The sequence below is a fragment of the Nerophis lumbriciformis genome, linkage group LG36 (assembly GCF_033978685.3).
Source record: "Nerophis lumbriciformis linkage group LG36, RoL_Nlum_v2.1, whole genome shotgun sequence".
NCBI classification, from domain to species: domain Eukaryota; kingdom Metazoa; phylum Chordata; class Actinopteri; order Syngnathiformes; family Syngnathidae; genus Nerophis; species Nerophis lumbriciformis.
In genome coordinates, this window is record NC_084583.2 from 23,260,518 (window position 1) to 23,285,000 (window position 24,483).

Below are 24,483 nucleotides of genomic sequence, written 5' to 3' on the forward strand. Positions count from 1 at the left end.
TAACGCAGTAATTGAGGCAAAAGGAGCTCCAACCAAGTATTGAGTATTGTACATGCTCATATCTTTCATTTTCATACTTTTCAGTTGGCCAACATTTCTAAAAATCCCTTTTTTGTATTAGCCTTAAGTAATATTCTAATTTTGTGACACACGGAATTTTGGATTTTCATTTGTTGCCACTTCAAATCATCAAAATTAAATGAAATAAACATTTGAATGCATCAGTCTGTGTGCAATGAATAAATATAATGTACAAGTTACACCTTTTGAATGCAATTACTGAAATAAATCAAGTTTTTCAAAATATTCTAATTTACTGGCTTTTACCTGTACATGTTTAATTCACCACGCGTGTTCTTCTACTCCTTAGGTTAACACTGGGCCACGTTTTGGATGTCTTACCTTTGCCTCATCAGTGGGATGTTGATGCAGTTGGCAGCAGCGACAGCAGCAAATGGAACAAAGCGTCCAATCAGAGGTGAGACGTGCTGCAGCGGAAGAGAGAGGGGGCTTTAAAACACAGCAGGGAAGTGAGATGGTGACGTGAAATAGTGCGTTAAAGCATCCCCGGCATAAATCAGCATGAATAACACTGAGTTGGCGGGGAGGCGCGCCGATTCCAGAGCACGACCCCGTGAGTAATTAGGCTCCTCTCGGACAATGAGGCCATTTGTGAGCGGCTAACTTCACGTCAGCACGCCCGGGCGTTTGAGGTCAGCGCGTTTAAAAATGAGAGGTGGAATGGGGATGGGAGAAGTGATACCTTTGTTAGTGCGTTTAGTCCCAGAGCGGTAGCGACCGCCCCGGTGGTGGCAGACACATACGCCGTGCCCAGCTGGCTGCAAACGAGAGAAGCACATCAGCGCTGAATGAAAGGGTTAATTAATGTGATCCTGGCTGCGGGCGTACCTGACCGTGATGGGAGCGTCGCCGCTCCTGTTGGTGTAATTGACTATTGCGTTGAAGGACTGATTGATCCACTGCCAGAACAACACGGCTGGAGTCGTTCTGAAAGATGGCGAAAACAGCAAACTAATGGCTTTTCATAGGTTAGACTGACAAAAACTGTTTTATCTTGGTCTGAATTCAGTATTTTAATGGTCAAACATCCATCCATCCATCCATCTTCTTCCGCTTATCCGAGGTTGGGTCGCGGGGGCAGCAGCTTAAGCAGGGAAGCCCAGACTTCCCTCTCCCCAGCCACTTCGTCCAGCTCTTCCTGTGGGACCCCGAGGCGATCCCAGGCCAGCCGGGAGACATAGTCTTCCCAACGTGTCCTGGGTCTTCCCCGCGGCCTCCTACCGGTCGGACGTGCCCTAAACACCTCCCTAGGGAGGCGTTCGGGTGGCATCCTGACCAGATGCCCGAACCACCTCATCTGGCTCCTCTCGATGTGGAGGAGCAGCGGCTTTACTTTGAGCTCCCCCCGGATGGCAGAGCTTCTCACCCTATCTCTAAGGGAGAGACCCGCCACCCGGCGGAGGAAACTCATTTCGGCCGCTTGTACCCGTGATCTTGTCCTTTCGGTCATAACCCAAAGCTCATGACCATAGGGGAGGATGGGAACGTAGATCGACCGGTAAATTGAGAGCTTTGCCTTCCGGCTCAGCTCCTTCTTCACCACAACGGATCGATACAGCGTCCGCATTACTGAAGACGCCGCACCGATCCGCCTGTCGATCTCACGATCCACTCTTCCCTCACTAGTGAACAAGACTCCGAGGTACTTGAACTCCTCCACTTGGGGCAAGATCTCCTCCCCAACTCGAAGATGGCATTCCACCCTTTTCCGGGCGAGAACCATGGACTCGGACTTGGAGGTGCTGATTCTCATCCCAGTCGCTTCACACTCGGCTGCGAACCGATCCAGTGAGAGCTGAAGATCCTGGCCAGATGAAGCCATCAGGACCACATCATCTGCAAAAAGCAGAGACCTAATCCTGCAGCCACCAAACCAGATCCCCTCAACGCCTTGACTGCGCCTAGAAATTCTGTCCATAAAAGTTATGAACAGAATGGGTGACAAAGGGCAGCCTTGGCGGAGTCCAACCCTCACTGGAAACGTGTCCGACTTACTGCCGGCAATGCGGACCAAGCTCTGGCACTGATCATACAGGGAGCGGACTGCCACAATAAGACAGTCCGATACCCCATACTCTCTGAGCACTCCCCACAGGACTTCCCGAGGGACACGGTCGAATGCCTTCTCCAAGTCCACAAAACACATATAGACTGGTTGGGCAAACTCCCATGCACCCTCAAGGACCCTGCCGAGAGTATAGAGCTGGTCCACAGTTCCACGACCAGGACGAAAACCACACTGTTCCTCCTGAATCCGAGGTTCGACTATCCGGCGTAGCCTCCTCTCCAGTACACCTGAATAGACCTTACCGGGAAGGCTGAGGAGTGTGATCCCACGATAGTTAGAACACACCCTCCGGTTCACCTTCTTAAAGAGAGGAACCACCACCCCGGTCTGCCAAAATGGTCAAACAATCCTCCTGAAATTCTGTGCCGTGGTCCGAAACGTGCTGAGAAGTTCCCCCTAAAATTTTGGTGCGGCTAAGTACCGTATTTTTTGGAGTATAAGTCGCACCGGCCGAAAATGCATAATAAAGAAGGAAAAAAAACATACAACCCCGTTTCCATATGAGTTGGGAAATGGTGTTAGATGTAAATATAAACGGAATACAATGATTTGCAAATCCTTTTCAACCCATATTCAGTTGAATGCACTACAAAGACAACATATTTGATGTTCAAACTGATAAACTTTTTTTTTTTGCAAATAATTATTAACTTTAGAATTTGATGCCAGCAACACGTGACAAAGAAGTTGGGAAAGGTGGCAATAAATACTGATAAAGTTGAGGAATGCTCATCAAACACTTATTTGGAACATCCCACAGGTGGGTGCCATGATTGGGTATAAAAGTAGATTCCATGAAATGCTCAGTCGTTCACAAACAAGGATGGGGCGAGGGTCACCACTTTGTCAACAAATGCGTGAGCAAATTGTTGAACAGTTTAAGAAAAACCTTTCTCAACCAGCTATTGCAAGGAATTTAGGGATTTCACCATCTAATATCATCAAAGGGTTCAGAGAATCTGGAGAAATCACTGCACGTAAGCAGCTAAGCCCGTGACCTTCCATCCCTCAGGCTGTACTGTATCAACAAGCGACATCGATGTGTAAAGGATATCACCACATGGGCTCAGGAAGACTTCAGAAACCCACTGTCAGTAACTACAGTTGGTCGCTACACCTGTAAGTGCAAGTTAAAACTCTCCTATGCAAGGCGAAAACCGTTTATCAACAACACCCAGAAACGCCGTCGGCTTCGCTGGGCCTGAGCTCATCTAAGATGGACTGATACAAAGTGGAAAAGTGTTCTGTGGTCTGACGAGTCCACATTTCAAATTGTTTTTGGAAACTGTGGACGTCGTGTCCTCCGGACCAAAGAGGAAAAGAACCATCCGGATTGTTATAGGCGCAAAGTTGAAAAGCCAGCATCTGTGATGGTATGGGGGTGTATTAGTGCCCAAGACATGGGTAACTTACACATCTGTGAAGGCACCATTAATGCTGAAAGGTACATACAGGTTTTGGAGCAACATGTTGCCATCCAAGCAACGTTACCATGGACGCCCCTGCTTATTTCAGCAAGACAATGCCAAGCCACGTGTTACATCAACGTGGCTTCATAGTAAAAGAGTGCGGGTACTAGACTGGCCTGCCTGTAGTCCAGACCTGTCCCCCATTGAAAATGTGTGGTGCATTATGAAGCCTAAAATAGCACAACGGAGACCCCCGGACTGTTGAACAACTTAAGCTGTACATCAAGCAAGAATGGGAAAGAATTCCACCTGAGAAGCTTCAAAAATGTGTCTCCTCAGTTCCCAAACCTTTACTGAGTGTTGTTAAAAGAAAAGGTGATGTAACACAGTGGTGAACATGCCCTTTCCCAACTACTTTGTCGCGTGTTGCAGCCATAAAATTCTAAGTTAATTATTATTTGCAAAAACAAAATAAAGTTTATGAGTTTGAACATCAAATATGTTGTCTTTGTAGTGCATTCAACTGAATATGGGTTGAAAAGGATTTGCAAATCATTGTATTCCGTTGATATTTACATCTAACACAATTTCCCAACTCATATGGAAACGGGGTTTGTATAACATATAGAACATGCTATACGTTTACCAAACAATCTGTCACTCCTAATCGCTAAATCCCATGAAATCTTATACGTCTAGTCTCTTACGTGAATGACATCAATAATATTATTTGATATTTTACGCTAATGTGTTAATAATTTCACACATAAGTCGCTCCTGAGTATAAGTCGTAAAAAACTGCGACTTATAGTCCGAAAAATACGGTACAGTCGTCTCTCGTTTATCGCGGCCAATCGGTACCAGGGCCTGACCCGATTTCCGCAAAGTACAGAAGCAGTCACACGCTGTAGTTTAAAAGTATAAATGACCTACATAAACATAGAAACACGCAACAGGTAAACAAATGTTTCAATAAAAACAATTATAAAACAAGTACAGTGCCCAATTGAACTATATTTTCCCCAGCCTTTAAAATGGATTGAAATTCCCCCAAAGTGATCAGTTCAGATCGCCTCAGATCTTTTCATTCCATGACCATGGAAGAGCAAGTCTGGGTTGGTATGAATGACATGTATTATTATTAGGGATGTCCGATATAGGCTTTTTTGCCGATATCCGATATTCCGATATTGTCCAACTCTTTAATTACCGATACCGATATATACAGTCGTGGAATTAACACATTATTATGCCTAATTTGAACAACGAGGTATGGTGAAGATAAGGTCCTTTTTAAAAAAAAATGTATTAAATAAAATAAGATAAATACATTAAAAACATTTTCTTGAATAAAAAAAAGAAAGTAAAACAATATAAAAACAGTTACATAGAAACTAGTAATGAATGAAAATGAGTAAAATGAAGTGTTAAAGGTTAGTACTATTAGTGGAGCAGCAGCACGCACAATCATGTGTGCTTACGGACTGTATCCCTTGCAGACTGTATTGATATATATTGATATATAATGTAGGAACCACAATATTAATAACAGAAAGAAACAACCCTTTTGTGTGAATGAGTGTAAATGGGAGAGGGAGGTTTTTTGGGTTGGTGCACTAATTGTAAGTATCTTGTGTTTTTTATGTTGATTTAATTAAAAAATAAAATAAAATAAATAAATAAAAAACGATACCGATAATTTCCGATATTACATTTTAAAGCATTTATCGGCCGATATTATCAGACATCTCTAATTATTATTGTTATTATTATTATGTAAAGTTAATAAGATATGTTCATTTAACCACATTTCCTTAAAAAGCTAGGGGAGAATGTTCTGAACTCTGGTTTCCATGCCATGTTAAACAATAATAATAATAGGTTAGGTTTTTCTAGACACTCATAGCACTTTACGGTGAAAACTGAGAACCCATCGTTCACTAACTCCACAATGATGGTGGTAAGCTACATTTGTAGCCACGTCTGCCCTGAGGCAGACTGCCGGAAACATGGCTGTCAGTTTGAAGCTGGATTCCAACCAGGAACCCTCAAGTTTCTGAACGATCGCTCTGAGCCACGCCACCCAATGTCATATTAAACTTTTTTTTAGACCGCAAACTAGCTGAGATAGAATCAACAGCGCCCCTTACTGGTTGTAACGAGGAACTGCACTATTTGCCGCCTCATTTGCTTGAAGGCGCGATGAATGGGTCCTATAATACATTGTAGAGAAACATTGATGACACTTGCTCTCAGAAGTTTGCATTGTTTCGGGTTCCAGGATTTCTTTCCAGGTAAACAACCAATCAACTTGATACCTTTTTGTTAGCTTTCTTAAAGGCCTACTGAAAGCCACTACTACCGACCACGCAGTCTGATAGTTTATACATCAATGATGAAATCTTAACATTGCAACACATGCCAATACGGCCGGGTTAGCTTACTAAAGTGCAATTTTAAATTACGCGCAAAATATCCTGCTGAAAACGTCTCGGTATGATGACGTCACGGATTGTAGAGGACATTTTGGGACAGCATGGTGGCCAGCTATTAAGTCGTCTGTTTTCATCGCAAAATTCCACAGTATTCTGGACATCTGTGTTGGTGAATCTTTTGCAATTTGTTCAATGAACAATGGAGACAGCAAAGAAGAAAGCTGTAGGTGGGAAGCGGTGTATTGCGGCAGGTGTTGTGCTGGATAACGCACCCCCGCCGTAGAATGCACCCCCCCTGACTGTTGTGCCGGATAACACAGCCGGTGTTTCATTGTTTACATTCCCGGAAGATGACAGTCAAGCTTTACCATTGGCCTGTGGAGAACTGGGACAACAGAGACTCTTACCAGGAGGACTTTGAGTTGGATACGCAGACACGGTACCGTGAGTACGCATGCAGCTGCGGCTTCCAAACATTAGATCGCTTGCCCGTACGTGCGTGCCGCTATGTGTATGTCACGTACGTAACTTTGGGGAAATATATGTGCTGTATGAACTTTGGGGAGGTGAACGGTACTTTGGGCTGTGGGATTGAGTGTGTTGTGCAGGTGTTTGAGTTGTATTGGCGGGTTATATGGACGGGAGGGGGGAGGTGTTTGTTATGCGGGATTAGTTTGTGGCATATTAAATATCAGCCTGGTTGTGTTGTGGCTAATAGAGTATATACAGGTAAAAGCCAGTAAATTAGAATATTTTGAAAAACTTGATTTATTTCAGTAATTGCATTCAAAAGGTGTAACTTGTACATTATATTTATTCATTGCACACAGACTGATGCATTCAAATGTTTATTTCATTTAATTTTGATGATTTGAAGTGGCAACAAATGAAAATCCAAAATTCCGTGTGTCACAAAATTAGAATATTACTTAAGGCTAATACAAAAAAGGGATTTTTAGAAATGTTGGCCAACTGAAAAGTATGAAAATGAAAAATATGAGCATGTACAATACTCAATACTTGGTTGGAGCTCCTTTTGCCTCAATTACTGCGTTAATGCGGCGTGGCATGGAGTCGATGAGTTTCTGGCACTGCTCAGGTGTTATGAGAGCCCAGGTTGCTCTGATAGTGGCCTTCAACTCTTCTGCGTTTTTGGGTCTGGCATTCTGCATCTTCCTTTTCACAATACCCCACAGATTTTCTATGGGGCTAAGGTCAGGGGAGTTGGCGGGCCAATTTAGAACAGAAATACCATGGTCCGTAAACCAGGAACGGGTAGATTTTGCGCTGTGTGCAGGCGCCAAGTCCTTTTGGAACTTGAAATCTCCATCTCCATAGAGCAGGTCAGCAGCAGGAAGCATGAAGTGCTCTAAAACTTGCTGGTAGACGGCTGCGTTGACCCTGGATCTCAGGAAACAGAGTGGACCGACACCAGCAGATGACATGGCACTTCATGCTTCCTGCTGCTGACCTGCTCTATGGAGATGGAGATTTCAAGTTCCAACAGGACTTGGCGCCTGCACACAGCGCAAAATCTACCCGTGCCTGGTTTACGGACCATGGTATTTCTGTTCTAAATTGGCCCGCCAACTCCCCTGACCTTAGCCCCATAGAAAATCTGTGGGGTATTGTGAAAAGGAAGATGCAGAATGCCAGACCCAAAAACGCAGAAGAGTTGAAGGCCACTATCAGAGCAACCTGGGCTCTCATAACACCTGAGCAGTGCCAGAAACTCATCGACTCCATGCCACGCCGCATTAACGCAGTAATTGAGGCAAAAGGAGCTCCAACCAAGTATTGAGTATTGTACATGCTCATATTTTTCATTTTCATACTTTTCAGTTGGCCAACATTTCTAAAAATCCCTTTTTTGTATTAGCCTTAAGTAATATTCTAATTTTGTGACACACGGAATTTTGGATTTTCATTTGTTGCCACTTCAAATCATCAAAATTAAATGAAATAAACATTTGAATGCATCAGTCTGTGTGCAATGAATAAATATAATGTACAAGTTACACCTTTTGAATGCAATTACTGAAATAAATCAAGTTTTTCAAAATATTCTAATTTACTGGCTTTTACCTGTATGTGCTGTATGAACTTTGGGGAGGTGAACGGTACTTTGGGCTGTGGGATTGAGTGTGTTGTGCAGGTGTTTGAGTTGTATTGTCGGGTTATATGGACGTGTTTGTTATGCGGGATTAATTTGTGGCATATTAAATATAAACCTGGTTGTGTTGTGGCTAATAGAGTATATATATGTCTTGTGTTTATTTACTGTTTTAGTCATTCCCAGCTGAATATCAGGTCCCACCCGCCTCTCAGAGCATCTTCCCTATCTGCCCTCTAGTCCTTCACTCTCACTTTCCTCATCCACGAATCTTTCATCCTCGCTCAAATTAATGGGGAAATCGTCGCTTTCTCGGTCCGAATCGCTCTCGCTGCTGGTGGCCATGATTGTAAACAATGTGCAGATGTGAGGAGCTCCACAACCTGTGACGTCACGCTACTCGTCTGCTACTTCCGGTACAGGCAAGGCTTTTTTTATCAGCGACCAAAAGTTGCGAACTTTATCGTCAATGTTCTCTACTAAATCTTTTCAGCAAAAATATGGCAATATCGCGAAATGATCAAGTATGACACATAGAATGGACCTGCTATCCCCGTTTGAATAAGAAAATCGCATTTCAGTAGGCCTTTAAAAAGTGAATTAACGCACGTGTGTGAATGGTTAGAGTTAGACTGTTGTCCAAAAAAGTTCCTTAGCAATGTGGCTCCGCAGAATAACAGTTTTCAGATATATTCAGACTTTGCTCATCTTAAGTGTTGTGAGTTCAACCGGGCTTCGCATAGAACAAGGGAGAATTATTTTTTCTAAAATCATCACAAACTATGGTAACAACTGTCATTTCCTGTTTGCTACCATTCACAAACTCGTGAGTTTCACTTCCTTTACAACTCATTTCGACATCAAAGTGCGATATATTTCTTCACAATAAAGTTGTGGGCATTAAAAATGCAAGAATTCCTCCAGAATGAACAGCTAGTCTGCCGCCAACCAGACAACTACCAGTACTGCTGGCACATTTGACTGAAAACAGTCAAATAGATCATCCACAGTCTGAGTCCATCAACATGCTGCCTTGGGTTAGTTACCTACTAGATGACTAAAGTCTGTACTGAGCAGGTGACTCTTACCATAATATGTTACGTTAACATACCAGTTGGTTATTTATGCCTCATATAACGTACACTTATTCAGCCTGTTGTTCACTATTCTTTATTTATTTTAAATTGCCTTTCAAATGTCTATTCTTGGTGTTGGCTTTTATCAAATACATTTCCCCAAAAAATGCGACTTATACTCCAGTGCGACTTATATATGTTTTGTTCCTTCTTTATTATGCATTTTCGGCCGGTGCGACTTATACTCCGGAGCGACTTATACTCCGGAGCGACTTATACTCCGGAGCGACTTATATATGTTTTGTTCCTTCTTTATTATGCATTTTTGGCCGTTGTGACTTATACTCCAGTGCGACTTATATATGTTTTGTTCCTTCTTTATTATGCATTTTCGGCCGGTGCGACTTATACTCCGGAGCGACTTATGTGTGAAATGATGAACACATTAGCGTAAAATATCAAATAATATTATTGATCTCATTCACGTAAGAGACTAGACGTATAAGATTTCATGGGATTTAGCGATTAGGAGTGACAGATTGTTTGGTAAACGTATAGCATGTTCTATATGTTATAGTTATTTGAATGACTCTTACCATAATATGTTACGTTAACATACCAGTTGGTTATTTATGCCTCATATAACGTACACTTATTCAGCCTGTTGTTCACTATTCTTGATTTATTTTAAATTGCCTTTCAAATGTCTATTCTTGGTGTTGGCTTTTACCAAATTCATTTCCCCAAAAAATGCGACTTATACTCCAGTGCGACTTATATATGTTTTGTTCCTTCTTTATTATGCATTTTTGGCCGTTGCGACTTATACTCCAGTGCGACTTATATATGTTTTGTTCCTTCTTTATTATGCATTTTCGGCCGGTGCGACTTATACTCCGGAGCGACTTATATATGTTTTGTTCCTTCTTTATTATGCATTTTTGGCCGTTGCGACTTATACTCCAGTGCGACTTATATATGTTTTGTTCCTTCTTTATTATGCATTTTCGGCCGGTGCGACTTATACTCCGGAGCGACTTATATATGTTTTGTTCCTTCTTTATTATGCATTTTTGGCCGTTGCGACTTATACTCCAGTGCGACTTATATATGTTTTGTTCCTTCTTTATTATGCATTTTCGGCCGGTGCGACTTATACTCCGGAGCGACTTATATATGTTTTGTTCCTTCTTTATTATGCATTTTTGGCCGTTGCGACTTATACTCCAGTGCGACTTATATATGTTTTGTTCCTTCTTTATTATGCATTTTCGGCCGGTGCGACTTATACTCCGGAGCGACTTATGTGTGAAATTATGAACACATTAGCGTAAAATATCAAATAATATTATTGATCTCATTCACGTAAGAGACTAGACGTATAAGATTTCATGGGATTTAGCGATTAGGAGTGACAGATTGTTTGGTAAACGTATAGCATGTTCTATATGTTATAGTTATTTGAATGACTCTTACCATAATATGTTACGTTAACATACCAGTTGGTTATTTATGCCTCATATAACGTACACTTATTCAGCCTGTTGTTCACTATTCTTTATTTATTTTAAATTGCCTTTCAAATGTCTATTCTTGCTGTTGGCTTTTATCAAATACATTTCCCCAAAAAATGCGACTTATACTCCAGTGCGACTTATATATGTTTTTTTCCTTCTTTATTATGCATTTTTGGCCGGTGCGACTTATACTCCGGAGCGATTTATACTCCGGAGCGACTTATAGTCCGAAAAATACGCTAACTTTTTTTTTTGTATCTGTCCTGTCCAGGCAAATCATATTGTTGATGTAGATCAGGGGTGTCAAACTCAAATACAGAGTGGGCCAAAATGTAAAACTGAACAAAGCCGCGGGCCAACGTTGAACAAATTAACCTTTTAATAGGGACCCAAACAAGTTTTGCATTGAATATTGAACAAGCAAGGCTTATATAACTTTATATTGACATGCAAAATCGAGTTTCAAATAATAATAATAATAATTAAAAAATATCAATGGCATATCAAATACAATTTAAATAAAAATTGAATGCCTCTTTTCTATTTGCAGCCTTCTTCGGTAAATATCAACATTAACTTTTTCCACAGGCTAATAAATTAGAAAATAAAATAACAATGAATAAACCAACCATTCAGGACTTTAAACTGCTCAGTTTGCAACACACTGATCTAATCTGATGTGCCCAAGCCAGATACCTGCCATCTTTTCTTGGATCATTAATGTCGGGGCTCAGGCTTTGAGCTGAGGCAACCTTCATTATCGAACGAAGGTGTTCAACAGTCATTATATCTCGTCCACCCGGACCACAGTCTTGGGGGCGTGCTTTAAAGGCACTGCGTTTATCGTCCTCCACGAGCTATCGTCACGTCTGCTTTTCATCCATTCTAACAACGTGACGGCCCGATCACAAAATATGTGCGACTTCAGCACGCACACACACGTGTGAATGCAAAGCATACTTGGCCAACAGCGATACACTGACGGTGCTCGTATAAATATCTTTAACACTGTTAGAAATATGCGCCACACTGTGAACCCACACCAAACAAGAATGACAAACACATTTCGGGAGAACATCCGCACCGTAACACAACATAAACACAACAAAACAAATACCCAGAATCCCATGCAGCCCTAACTCTTCCGGGCTGCAATATACAGGGCTGCATGGCCAAGTGAAATTACACCGCGGGCCAAATTAGTTTGACACCCCTGATGTAGATGATCATATATCTGCTGCACACATTTACTTTAAAAAAAGAGAAGTGTTGATACTTCTCTTGTTGACTTATTTGTATTTGACTTTATTCAATGTTTGTGTAGAATTACATTTTGACTTGGGGGCCGGTATATCTGTTTTTAGGAACACTAATACAAAACCTCACAATAATGTCGGATTGAAAGCTAAAAAAGCTTAAAAAACTAATGGAATTTTACATATTTTTTCCTAAATGAGAATATACATGAAAATAAAGAATGTGGGATTTACAATATTAACTATGAATGATAAAACACTGAATATTGACAACATATGAACGTCACACCCCCTCCCCATCCACATATATTACAATCAAGCAAAACGCAACAAAAATGCAACAAACACAGCCAAATATGAATTTCAGAATAATTGTATCTAAGTTATCACAAAACTTTGTTACATTGAGTTCAGCTCGCCCTGCGAGAGGACAAAAGCTGTCTTTGATCCTACCAAGCAAAAGGCTTGTAAAACTCCACTGTGTACGATGGGAAGCGACATGAAGGCGTCGATTTATTTCTTCTATTGTAATCCACAGGAAGATTTTGTCTTGACCCGAGATCTACAAAGCGGAGAGGAAGCAGGGCCTGACTCCCCTCCAGGCACCTTTTCTTTTAACTGTTTTACGACCTTTTCTTTGAACTGTTTTGTGATAAGGGCGATGGCTGTTTACGACCCCCCTCCCTTAGAAACAGCTGTTGCCATGTACCGTATTTTCCGCACTATAAGCCGCACCTAAAAACCACAAATTTTCACAAAAGCTGACAGTGCGGCTTATAACCCGGTGCGCCTTATATATGGATTAATATAAATATTTATTTTCATAAAGTTTCGGTCTCGCAACTACGGTAAACAGCCGCCATCTTTTTTCCCCGTAGAAGAGGAAGCGCTTCTTCTTCTATGGTAAGCAACTGCCAAGGTAAGCACCCGCCCCCGTAGAAGAGGAAGCGCTTCTTCTTCTATGGTAAGCAACTGCCAAGGTAAGCACCCGCCCCCGTAGAAGAGGAAGCGCTTCTTCTTCTACGGTAAGCAACCACCCGCCCCCGTAGAAGAAGAAGCACGCGGGTATTACGTTTCATTTCCTTTGTGTGTTTACATCTGTAAAGACCACAAAATGGCTCCTACTAAGCGACACGCGTATAACGCAGAATTTAAACTTAAGGCAATAAGTCATGCCGAAGAACACGGAAATAGAGCAGCAGCAAGAGAATATAACATAAATGAATCAATGGTGCGTAGGTGGAGGAAGCACACAAATACAACACTCGCCGTCATTCCGGGTGGATTAACCAAAGAACTCCAACCGCTCGATATTGGTGTCAACAGGGCATTTAAAGCATGACTGCGAACGGCGTGGGAACAATGGATGACCGAAGGCGAACACACCTTCACTAAGACAGGGAGACAGCGCCGGACGACATACGCCAACATCTGCCAGTGGATCGTAAATGCCTGGGCAGATATTTCGGTCACAACTGTGGTCCGAGCTTTCCGGAAGGCAGGATTCACAGAACTGCTGGACAACAACAGCGCCACTGACTCCGATGACTTCGACGAGACGGAGCCGGCCATTTTGGATCCCGTAATTCGCCCAACTTTTTAATTCGGACACCGAAGGAGAAGAATTCGAGGGATTTATGAATGAAGAATAACTTCAGAAAGTGAGCGTTATGTTTATTTTGTGTGTTGTGACATTAACGTTCGAGCAACATTAAGTTATTTTTACTATGTTTGTGATTGCACATTTGCACATTACCGTACATTTTGGGAGTGAACAGAGTTGTTAGAACGCTGGTTTTTAATATATTATTAAAGTTTGACTGACCTATCTGACTGTTTTTTTGACATTCCCTTTAGCGCAGTTAGATGCGGCTTACAACACGGGGCGGGGCGTCTTATAGGTGGACAAAGTTTTGAAATATGCCGTTCATTGAAGGCGCGGCTTATAACCCAGGGCGGCTTATGGTGCGGAAAATACGGTAATCAGGTAAAGCCCAAATAAAAGAGGAGGCGTACAATCTTTTGTCAGAGCGTGGTGAGACACTGTGCAAGGGTACAGTGTCTACGCGTTTCTCCTCATTGAGCCAAATTTAATCATGTCTCTGTTTGATTCCTTGCTTCTTGTCTTGTTTAATAGATGTCATCAGTGTTTGAACCTGACAATGAACACGAAGGGTAAAAAAAAACAAAAAACTCTGGTTTGGAGGGAAATGTCCACGGACAAATAACGTAAAGTTCTTACTTGTAAAAGGTCATCATGCACCCAGTGATGGTCATGTTCATTGGGACCTGCGCTGACATGCGGCCAATCAGGATCATCTTCTCTCCAGTGTCGGGGTGGAATGCCGAGTCAAAAACATATTTGGCTCGCCACAGCTCGTCTTCCGTCAGCCCCGGGGAGACTATACCTTGCCTGGAATAGCGCAAACAGTCTGATAAGAGCTCCTGATTGATGTCGTAGCCTCACTCACCTGTAGTCTGTGACGATTTTGTGCGCGTGTGCTAGTTGTTCGTTGGTGAGGAGGACGTTCCGCGGGTCGGTGACGGTGAAGAAGTGCTTAGCACGGCCCACGATGGTGCTCTGGTCCCAGCGGGGCTCCTTGATGTTTATGGACGTGGAGAGCTCTGCAGCCATATTAATCTGGGGGAAAGGAACATCGGGTTTTATGTCAATCGTCAAATAGCGGAAGTGTCTCAAAAAGCCCAATTAATGCACAGCTGAGAGTTTGTTAGGATTCATGCACAAGATGAATGTACAAAAGCAGTGAAGTTGGCACGTTGTGTAAATGGCAGAGGTGGGTAGAGTAGCCAGAAATTGTACTCAAGTAAGAGTACTGTTACTTTAGAGATGTATTACTCAAGTAAAAGTAAGGAGTAGTCACCCAAATATTTACTTGAGTAAAAGTAACAAGTATGTTGTGAAAAAACTACTCAAGTACTGAGTAACTGATGAGTAACATACACACACATATCATATATATATATATATATATATATATACATATATACACATACATTGATATATACAGTATATCATTTATATTTATTTTTTTTGCCGTTTTTGTTTACATGTTAAAGGTGTTTTAATGAATATACATGCATGTTTAACACATATAGATTCCTTTCTTTCATGAAGACAAGAATATAAGTTGGTGTATTACCTGATTCTGATGACTTGCATTGATTGTAATCAGACAGTAGTGATGACAAACGTCCACGTTTTCAAATGGAGGAGAAAAAAAGTTCCTCCTTTCTGTCTAATACCACATGAAAGTGGTGGGTTTTTGGCATCTTATTTGTCCAGCTTCCATATTCGTTTTTATACACTTTACAAGAAATACATTGGCGGCAAACTCCGTAGCTTGCTAGCTTGTTTGCGCTGGCTTTCGGAGACTCTTGTTTTGAAAGCGCAGGCGCGATGGAGCGGCACTTTTATTGTGAAGACAGGAACTGTGCAGTCAGTCTTTAGGCTTTTGACGGGGTGTACGGTTGAAATAAAAAATGGTCTTTTTTCCTTCACACTTTTGATTGATTGATTGGAACTTTTATTAGTAGATTGCACAGTACAGTACATATTCCGTACAATTGACCACTAAATGGTAACACCCCAATAAGTTTTTCAACTTGTTTAAGTCAGGTCATGTGACCGCCTGGCTCTGTTTGATTGGTCCAACGTCACCAGTGACTGCATCTGATTGGTGGAACGGAGTGAACGTCACCAGTGACTGTATTTGTTGAAACGCAGGCACTATGAAGGTCTGTCTGACAGACCAAAACAAACAAAGCGTGCATTAACAGATCGATAAAAATTAGTAGCGAGTAGCGAGCTGAATGTAGATAAAAGTAGCGGAGTAAAAGTAGCGTTTCTTCTCTATAAATATACTCAAGTAAAAGTAAAAGTATGTTGCATTAAAACTACTCTTAGAAGTACAATTTATCCCAAAAGTTACTCAAGTAGATGTAACGGAGTAAATGTAGCGCGTTACTACCCACCTCTGCTGAGGAGACACATTTTTTCAGTTTTTCAGGTGGAGTTCTTTCCCATTCTTGCTTGATGTACAGCTTAAGTTGTTCAACAGTCCGGAGTCTCTGTTGTGGTATTTTAGGCTTCATTATGCGCCACACATTTTTAATGGGAGACAGGTCTGGACTACAGGCAACAACTTGCACTGAGCCTGGTCTATAAAATCCGCTACACATCCCTGATACCGAAGTACATGTCAAACTACTTCCATAACGTAAATGACCGCCATAACCACAACACCAGGGGGAGCTCCACTAACCACGTTAAACCCAGATTCCGATCTAACAAAGGTCTTAACTCATTCTCTTTCTATGCCACATCAATATGGAATGCACTCCCAACAGGTGTAAAAGAAAGTGCATCTCTATCCTCCTTCAAAACCGCACTAAAACAACACCTCCAGGCAACTTCAACCCTAAACTAACACCCTCCCCCTTCCACATCCCACCTCCCCGGATTGTAAATAATCAAATGTAAACAATCAAATGTATATACTTGTTCTTATGCTTTCTGATCTCTCTCTCTATGTCCACTACTTGCTGTACATATCCTACCAAGTCAGACCTACACTGTTCCAATGTCCATTTCTCTGATGATGCAATTGTTGATGACCGAAGTGCTGATAACAACCCTCCCACCCCCCAGATTGTAAATAATGTAAATAATTCAATGTATATACTCTGATGATTAACTTGTGTGATGACTGTATTATGATGATAGTATATATTTGTATCATGAATCAATTTAAGTGGACCCCGACTTAAACAAGTTGAGAAACTTATTGGGGTTTTACCATTTAGTGGTCAATTGTACGGAATATGTACTGTACTGTGCAATCTACTAATAAAAGTTTCAATCAATCAAAAAAAAAAACAGGCAGGTCAGTCTAGTACCCGCACTCTTTTACTACGAAGCCACGCTGTTGTAACACGTCTTGCTGAAATGAGCAGAAAAATAAGTTGCTTGGATGGCAACATATGTTGGTGATATCCTTTACACACTGATGTCGGTGTTCGATGGAGTACCGCCTGAGGGATCGAAGGTCAAGGCTTTGCCGCTTACGTGCAGTGATTTCTCCAGATTCTCTGACCCCTTTGATGATATTATGGACCGTAGATGGTGAAATCCCTAAATTCCTTGCAATAGCTGGTTGAGAAATGTTGTTCTTAAACTGTTCGACAATTTGCTCACGCATTTGTTGACAAAGTGGTGACCCTCGCCCCATCCTTGTTTGTGAATGACTGAGCATTTCATGGACTCTACTTTTATACCCAATCATGGCACCCACCTGTTCCCAATTAGCCTGTTCACTTGTGGGATGTTCCAAATAAGTGTTTGATGAGCATTCCTCAACGTTCTCTGTCTTTTTTGCCACTTGTGCCAGCTTTTTTGAAACATGTCGCAGGCATCACATTTCAAATGAGCTAATATTTGCAAAAAAATAACAAAGTTTTCCAGTTCGAACGTTAAATATCTTGTCTTTGCAGTCTATTCAATTGAATATACCGTATTTTTGGAGTATAAGCCGCTCCTGAGTATAAGTCGCACTGGCCGAAAATGCATAATAAAGAAGGAAAAAAACATATATAAGTCGCACTGGAGTATAAGTCGCATTTTTTGGGGAAATGTATTTGATAAAAGCCAACAGCAAGAATAGACATTTGAAAGGCAATTTAAAATAAATAAAGGATAGTGAACAACAGGCTGAATAAGTGTACGTTATATGAGGCATAAATAACCAACTGGTATGTTAACGTAACATATTATGGTAAGAGTCATTCAAATAACTATAACATATAGAACATGCTATACGTTTACCAAACAATCTGTCACTCCTAATCGCTAAATCCCATGAAATCTTATACGTCTAGTCTCTTACGTGAATGAGATCAATAATATTATTGGATATTTTACGCTAATGTGGTAATCATTTCACACATAAGTCGCTCCTGAGTATAAGTCGCACCCCCGGCCAAACTATGAAAAAAACTGCGACTTATAGTCGGAAAAATACGGTAAGTTGAAAAGGATTTGCAAATCATTGTATTCTGTTTTTATTTACCATTTACACAACATGCCAACTTCACTGGTTTTGGGGTATGTAAAGGTACTCTGGAAGGAGAACTCCTCACTCTAAACACCTGCACGGTACCTACTCGGTTCACTTTGGCGCCTTTCCATTGCCCGAGCTAGCTACGAGGGGGCACCGAGCTGTAGCCTTACAGCTTTTGGGGAGAAGGAATGACAACACATTAGCCAACATTAGCTCAGCAGTCTGTCCAGGATTTCGCTGGCTTCTTTTTGCGGTCTAAAATGCCTGAATTTGCAGTAGCTTTAAAAAAAAATCTAATATATATCAATGTTTGTTCCTTGTAACCTTCACCTTGAAAAACAAATACTGTATTGATGTTTTACTCATTTTATACCACACTAACTTAATAGTAGACACTAGAAGCACATACTCAGAGCTTATGGTCAAATAATATATATATATATATATATATATATATATATATATATATATATATACACACACACACACACACACACACACACACACACACACACACACACAGGTAAAAGCCAGTAAATTAGAATATTTTGAAACCCTGGATCTCAGGAAACAGAGTGGACCGACACCAGCTGGACTGCTGCTGAGTGGTCCAAAGTCATGTTTTCTGACGAAAGCAAATTTTGCATTTCCTTTGGAAATCGAGGTCCCAGAGTCTGGAGGAAGACAGGAGAGGCACAGGATCCACGTTGCCTGAAGTCTAGTGTAAAGTTTCCACCATCAGTGATGGTTTGGGGTGCCATGTCATCTGCTGGTGTCGGTCCACTCTGTTTCCTGAGATCCAGGGTCAACGCAGCCGTCTACCAGCAAGTTTTAGAGCACTTCATGCTTCCTGCTGCTGACCTGCTCTATGGAGATGGAGATTTCAAGTTCCAACAGGACTTGGCGCCTGCACACAGCGCAAAATCTACCCGTGCCTGGTTTACGGACCATGGTATTTCTGTTCTAAATTGGCCCGCCAACTCCCCTGACCTTAGCCCCATAGAAAATCTGTGGGGTATTGTGAAAAGGAAGATGCAGAATGCCAGACCCAAAAACGCAGAAGAGTTGAAGGCCACTATCAGAGCAACCTGGGCTCTCATAACACCTGAGCAGTGCCAGAAACTCATCGACTCCATGCCACGCCGCATTAACGCAGTAATTGAGGCAAAAGGAGCTCCAACCAAGTATTGAGTATTGTACATGCTCATATTTTTCATTTTCATACTTTTCAGTTGGCCAACATTTCTAAAAATCCCTTTTTTGTATTAGCCTTAAGTAATATTCTAATTTTGTGACACACGGAATTTTGGATTTTCATTTGTTGCCACTTCAAATCATCAAAATTAAATGAAATAAACATTTGAATGCATCAGTCTGTGTGCAATGAATAAATATAATGTACAAGTTACACCTTTTGAATGCAATTACTGAAATAAATCAAGTTTTTCAAAATATTCTAATTTACTGGCTTTTACCTGTATATATATAAGAAATACTTTCATATCAGTGAATTCTAGCTATAAATATACTCCTCCCCCTTAACCCCGCCCACCCCCCCAATCTCCCGAATTCGGAGGTCTCAAGGTTGGCAAGAATGGCTCCACAGCAGTGACGTGCGGTGAGGTTGATGGCTGGTGAGGCACTGACTTCATCACAGTCAGATTTACAAACATATGAACCCTAAAGAGTATCTTATTCACCATTTGATTGGCAGCAGTTAACGGGTTATGTTTAAAAGCTCATACCAGCATTCTTTACATGCTATTATGGTCTTACCTTTACTTATAAATAGGGATGATGTTCGAAACCGGTTCTCCCGGTTGTTCGATAAGAAAAGAACCGATTCCATGGACTCGAATCCCTTTTTTGCGAACCGGTTCCCGTTATCGAGGCCACTATAGTAAAGAAAAGGAGTTGGTTCTTTATTCGAATCCCTGGGAACGAATCCCGTCTCACAAGAAATGCCCTGTGGGCCCTGTGATGTCACACAAGCAGCAAAAATAATGGACCGGAAAAAACGCCTCAAGGCATGGCTATTCACCTATAGTGATCACAGAGACAGGTTGTTTTTGTGTTACTGTATATATTTGTTTTCTGAAAAATCCCACTTAATATACTTTGGGTAACAGTCAGTATTTTTTTAATTTATTTTTTTAGGGGGGTAACAGTCAATATTTATTTATTTATTTTATTTCATTTTTTTCTTATAAAATAAAAGTGAGCTTTTGTTAAACCAAATATTGTCTTTTTTCCCATATACAACAACCTATCTGGATTCGATAAGAGAATCCATAAGGAATCGGTTCGATAAGAGGATTCGATAATAGGCTCGAACTCGATAATTTCTTATCAAACATCATCCCTACTTATAAATGAAGTCCATGCGCCGCTCCTTTTGAACAAAAGCATCGATAACTTGTTTATAGAAGTCTTCCTTATCTTTCTTCAGTTTTAAAAGTCTCTCTGTCTCGATGGAGATCTTCCTTTAATTATTACCTCCTGCTTCGATTGAAAGTGCAGTTTAGAAAACTGTTTTATTTTAGATATGTAATCCTCCATGTTAAAAGACAGGCGAGAGGAAAATATAAACGACCGCTGCTAACTGTAGCTTGTTGTCACTTATTCTGCAGCCGAGTAGTCGCAAGAATGATCTCTGGGATCACTAGCGCCCTCTACCACCATGAGGCGGGAGAACTGCGTGCCTCTCCCAGTGCGTCTTCGCAGCCGTTTTATGATTGCTTAGCACAAGAAATACGTTACACACATACAGTTGTTGAAAAAATACACTGTACATCAGTGACGTGCAGTCACTAGAGGCAGGTGAGGCGGGGCCTCACCTGCCATCATGGAAAGAAAAAAAATGTAAAAAGAAAAAAAATTAATTAAATTGTTATATGTATCCAGTGATTATACTATCAAGTTATTTTCCATTTAACTTCACCAGTTTTAGATTATTTTTATTCAAAATCGCTGAATTTTCACATTTGCCGTTCAAATACTGAGAAGAGATGGTGCGGTGAACAGCAGCCAGTTGAGGCACGTCACTCAGTGCCTCAACATGGATTGCGCAATGACTCGGCTAACTGCTGGCCTGCTGTGCAGTGAGACCGTATTGCTATATGAATTATATTATACATTTCCATAGTTTAGTTAGCTGAGGTATATAATGTACAGTGTATTTTGTCAACAACTGTATGTGTGTAAAGTATTTCTTGTGCTGAGCAATCATAAAACGGCTGCAAAAGACGAACTGGCTGAGGCTCGCCTCCTGCACCCCCGCCATAGAATTGTTATATCAACTAAAGCCCACACTTAAACTTTCCACGTGCAAGATTTAATCTATTTAAAAAAATTATTTCATAAGAAGCCAAAAAGTGCAAAAACAATAATGTTGGTGTTGGAGGAGTTGTGAATGACTGCAGGGACACAACATTAGATACACCTGCAGACTGCACGTGTATCTAATTCACAACTCCTCCAACACAAACATTGTTGTTTTTGCACTTTTTGGCTTCTTATAAATAACTTTTGTAACCTATTTTCATGGGCTTTCCTCTTTGTGATGTTAAGTTCCTGTTATGCGCTGTTATACAGTATATGCCTTGAGCTCTTATTTTGAAGGCGCTAAGAGCGGAAGTGATGTCACGTTGCGGAGGTTTTTGAAATAAGGTAAATAAAGTGGTCCTCGTGTAAACTGGAGCCTCCGTGTTTGTTATTTTGTAGTTTCATACAGTATAGGCCACATTTATAAACCCTCGGTTACACTTTTTAAAATAGATTCAATCTTGCACGTGGAAAGTTTAAGTGAGGGCTTTAGTTGCGGCGCATGGACTTAATTTCTAAGTAAAGGTAAGACCAAAATAACGTTTTTTTTATTGAATGTGCTTTTTTGTGTGCTACAGTTTGTATGTGTAAAGTTAAAGTTAAGTTAAAGTACCAATTTCATTACACGAGGTGTAATGAAATTTGTCGTCTGCATTTGACCCATCCCCTTGATCACCCCCTGGGAGGTGAGGGGAGCAGTGGGCAGCAGCGGCGCCGCGCCCGGGAATCATTTTTGGTGATTTAACCCCCAATTCCAAGCCTTGATGCTGAGTGCCAAGCAGGGAAGAATGCTGGTATGAGCTTTTAAACATAACCCGTTAACTGCTGCCAATCAAATGGTGAATAAGATACTCTTTAGGGTTCATATGTTTGTAAATCTGACTGTGATGAAGTCAGTGCCTCACCAGCCATCAACCTCACCGCACGTCACTGCTGTACATTATATACCTCAGCTAACTAAACTATGGAAATGTATAATATAATTCATATAGCAATACGGTCTCACTGCACAGCAGGCCAGCAGTTAGCCGGGTCATTGCGCAATCCACGGTGAGGCACAACTGGCTGCTGACTCACCGCAAGTCTCTTCTCAGTATTTGAACGGCAAATGTGAAGATTCAGCGATTTTGAATAAAAAATAATCTAAAACTGGTGAAGTTAAATGGAAAATAACTTTATAGTATAATCACTGGATATTAGAGATGCGCGGTTTGCGGGCACAACCGCGGAGTCCGCGGATAATCCGCGGATCGGGCGGATGAAATTAAAAAAAATTAGATTTTATCCGCGGGTCGGGTCGGGTGGTTGAAATAAAAAAAATTAGATTTTAAATAGATTCAGGCGGGTGGCAGTTAAACCAATTGGGAAATATATATACATAGTTAAATGTTGTTACCCACATACGAAAAACGAGCAGGCACCTGCAGCATATGCCACAACAGAAAAAAAAAGAAAAAAGAGATGGACACTTTTACGGAGCGGAGAAGGGACGCCTCGCCGGGGTCCGGGACCAAGGCCCTTCCCCCGAGAGGGCCCCACCGGGAGCCGTAGCTGAGGCGATCCGCGAGAAGGGCCCGACGCACGTCCAGGGTCACCACCGCACCGACACCCCGCCTCGTCCGCCTTCGCCGCGGCCGGGGGCGCGTAACAGGGGTCACTCCGCGCGCAGTGCGCTCACGAAAGGGGTGGGGCTCACCCTGGTTGATATAGACAGCAGCTAGGACGGTGGCCATGGACGTCGGAACCCGCTAAGGAGTGTGTAACAACCCACCTGCCGAATCAACTAGCCCTGAAAATGGATGGCGCTGGAGCGTCGGGCCCATATACCCGGCCGTCGCCGGCAGCGAGACGCGCTTGGAGGTGCGCTCAGCGCGGCTCCCATATGATTGCGCACTGGTGTGCGTCTTGTATCGTGACAGCGTGGCACGCGAATGTCTGTGCTGCATTGGATCAGTCTCCTTTCTTTAACAGGCAAAAGCTTTATAACCTCACTAATGCCTTGCACCGTCTATATTAGATATATAACAACGGGCGGGTGCGGGCGGATGCGGTTCTGTTCAAATGTTAGATCGGGTGGATTGCGGATGGTTGACGACTTTCTGATGCGGTTGCGGATGAAATAATTGCCTATCCGCGCATCTCTACTGGATACATATAACAATTTAAATTTTTGTTTATTTTTTTACATTTTTTTTTCTTTCCATGATGGCACGTGAGGCCCCCGCCTCACCTGCCTCACCTGATGCGTTGCAACTTTGTGCAGCTTCGCGTCACCGTGCAGCGGGTTTTATTTTCTGCGCGTGCACTAAAGTTTGTGTCCGGGTGCAGCCAGATGAAACTGCCCACCAACGCGCGTGCACGTGCGTGACGCCCGCGGTCTCATCTGGTTGTGCACCGTGTCGCGGAGGCCCCGTGCATGCGAGGATGAGGATGAGGATGTGCCGCAGCATGATGATGAAACTCCTCCGGGGAATTGCACCAAAAACATGGCTGCTGTTTTGACTGACACGCGCGCCCAAGTCTCGCCGGAGGCTGTGCGGCCTCTTTAAATTCAATTAAAGTGTCAGGAGAGAGGCGAGGAGGAGGAGGAGGAGGGAAAAGGCACAGTTTCCTCAGCCATAAAGGCATAAAGGCAGCGTTAATAAATACTTTTAATTGCTAATGAAGGTGAACTTTGGACCGAGTGATCCGCGGGCTTGTGCTCACTCTCCGCCAATCACAGCCGGCCTGCGTGGCTACACATTAACCACATATCGCCTCCAACGTCACGTTTACATACATTTCACTGTTTTTTTTTAATTTAATTAAATCTACAGGAATTTACCTAAAAAAATTTAACTAAAAATGTACCTTTTTGTCGGCGCAATGAGAAACCTTCACTGACCACCTGACCCAAACCAGTCCGATCTGGACCGCGTGCAAACACAACGATGCTACAAAAAATGGCAGTAAAAGGGAATAATGTATGAATATTGTATAGATATATTGTATAGATATAATGTATGAATATTGTATAGATACAGTTAAGAGATGAATCCGGCAGCTGTGCGACTATCTGGATCAGGCGCCACATCCACACGTCCACTACACACTCCCTGACACATTTACATGTTTTTTCTTGTTTTTT

At 41.9% G+C, this 24,483-nt stretch overlaps 1 protein-coding gene across 1 annotated transcript in view; it reads right to left on the bottom strand.

Moving 5' to 3' along the window:
- sfxn1 (sideroflexin 1) overlaps positions 1-24,483 on the bottom strand; it is a 41,265-nt gene that overhangs the window by 16,276 nt on the left and 506 nt on the right. The window contains exons 2-6 of the mRNA XM_061930691.2: positions 14,427-14,596; positions 14,198-14,368; positions 910-1,008; positions 764-839; positions 403-488 (exon numbers count right to left, since the gene is read on the bottom strand). Of these exons, the coding sequence (XP_061786675.1) occupies positions 403-488; positions 764-839; positions 910-1,008; positions 14,198-14,368; positions 14,427-14,590 (596 nt within the window). The 5' untranslated portion in view covers positions 14,591-14,596. The remainder of the gene's footprint in view (positions 1-402; positions 489-763; positions 840-909; positions 1,009-14,197; positions 14,369-14,426; positions 14,597-24,483) is intronic.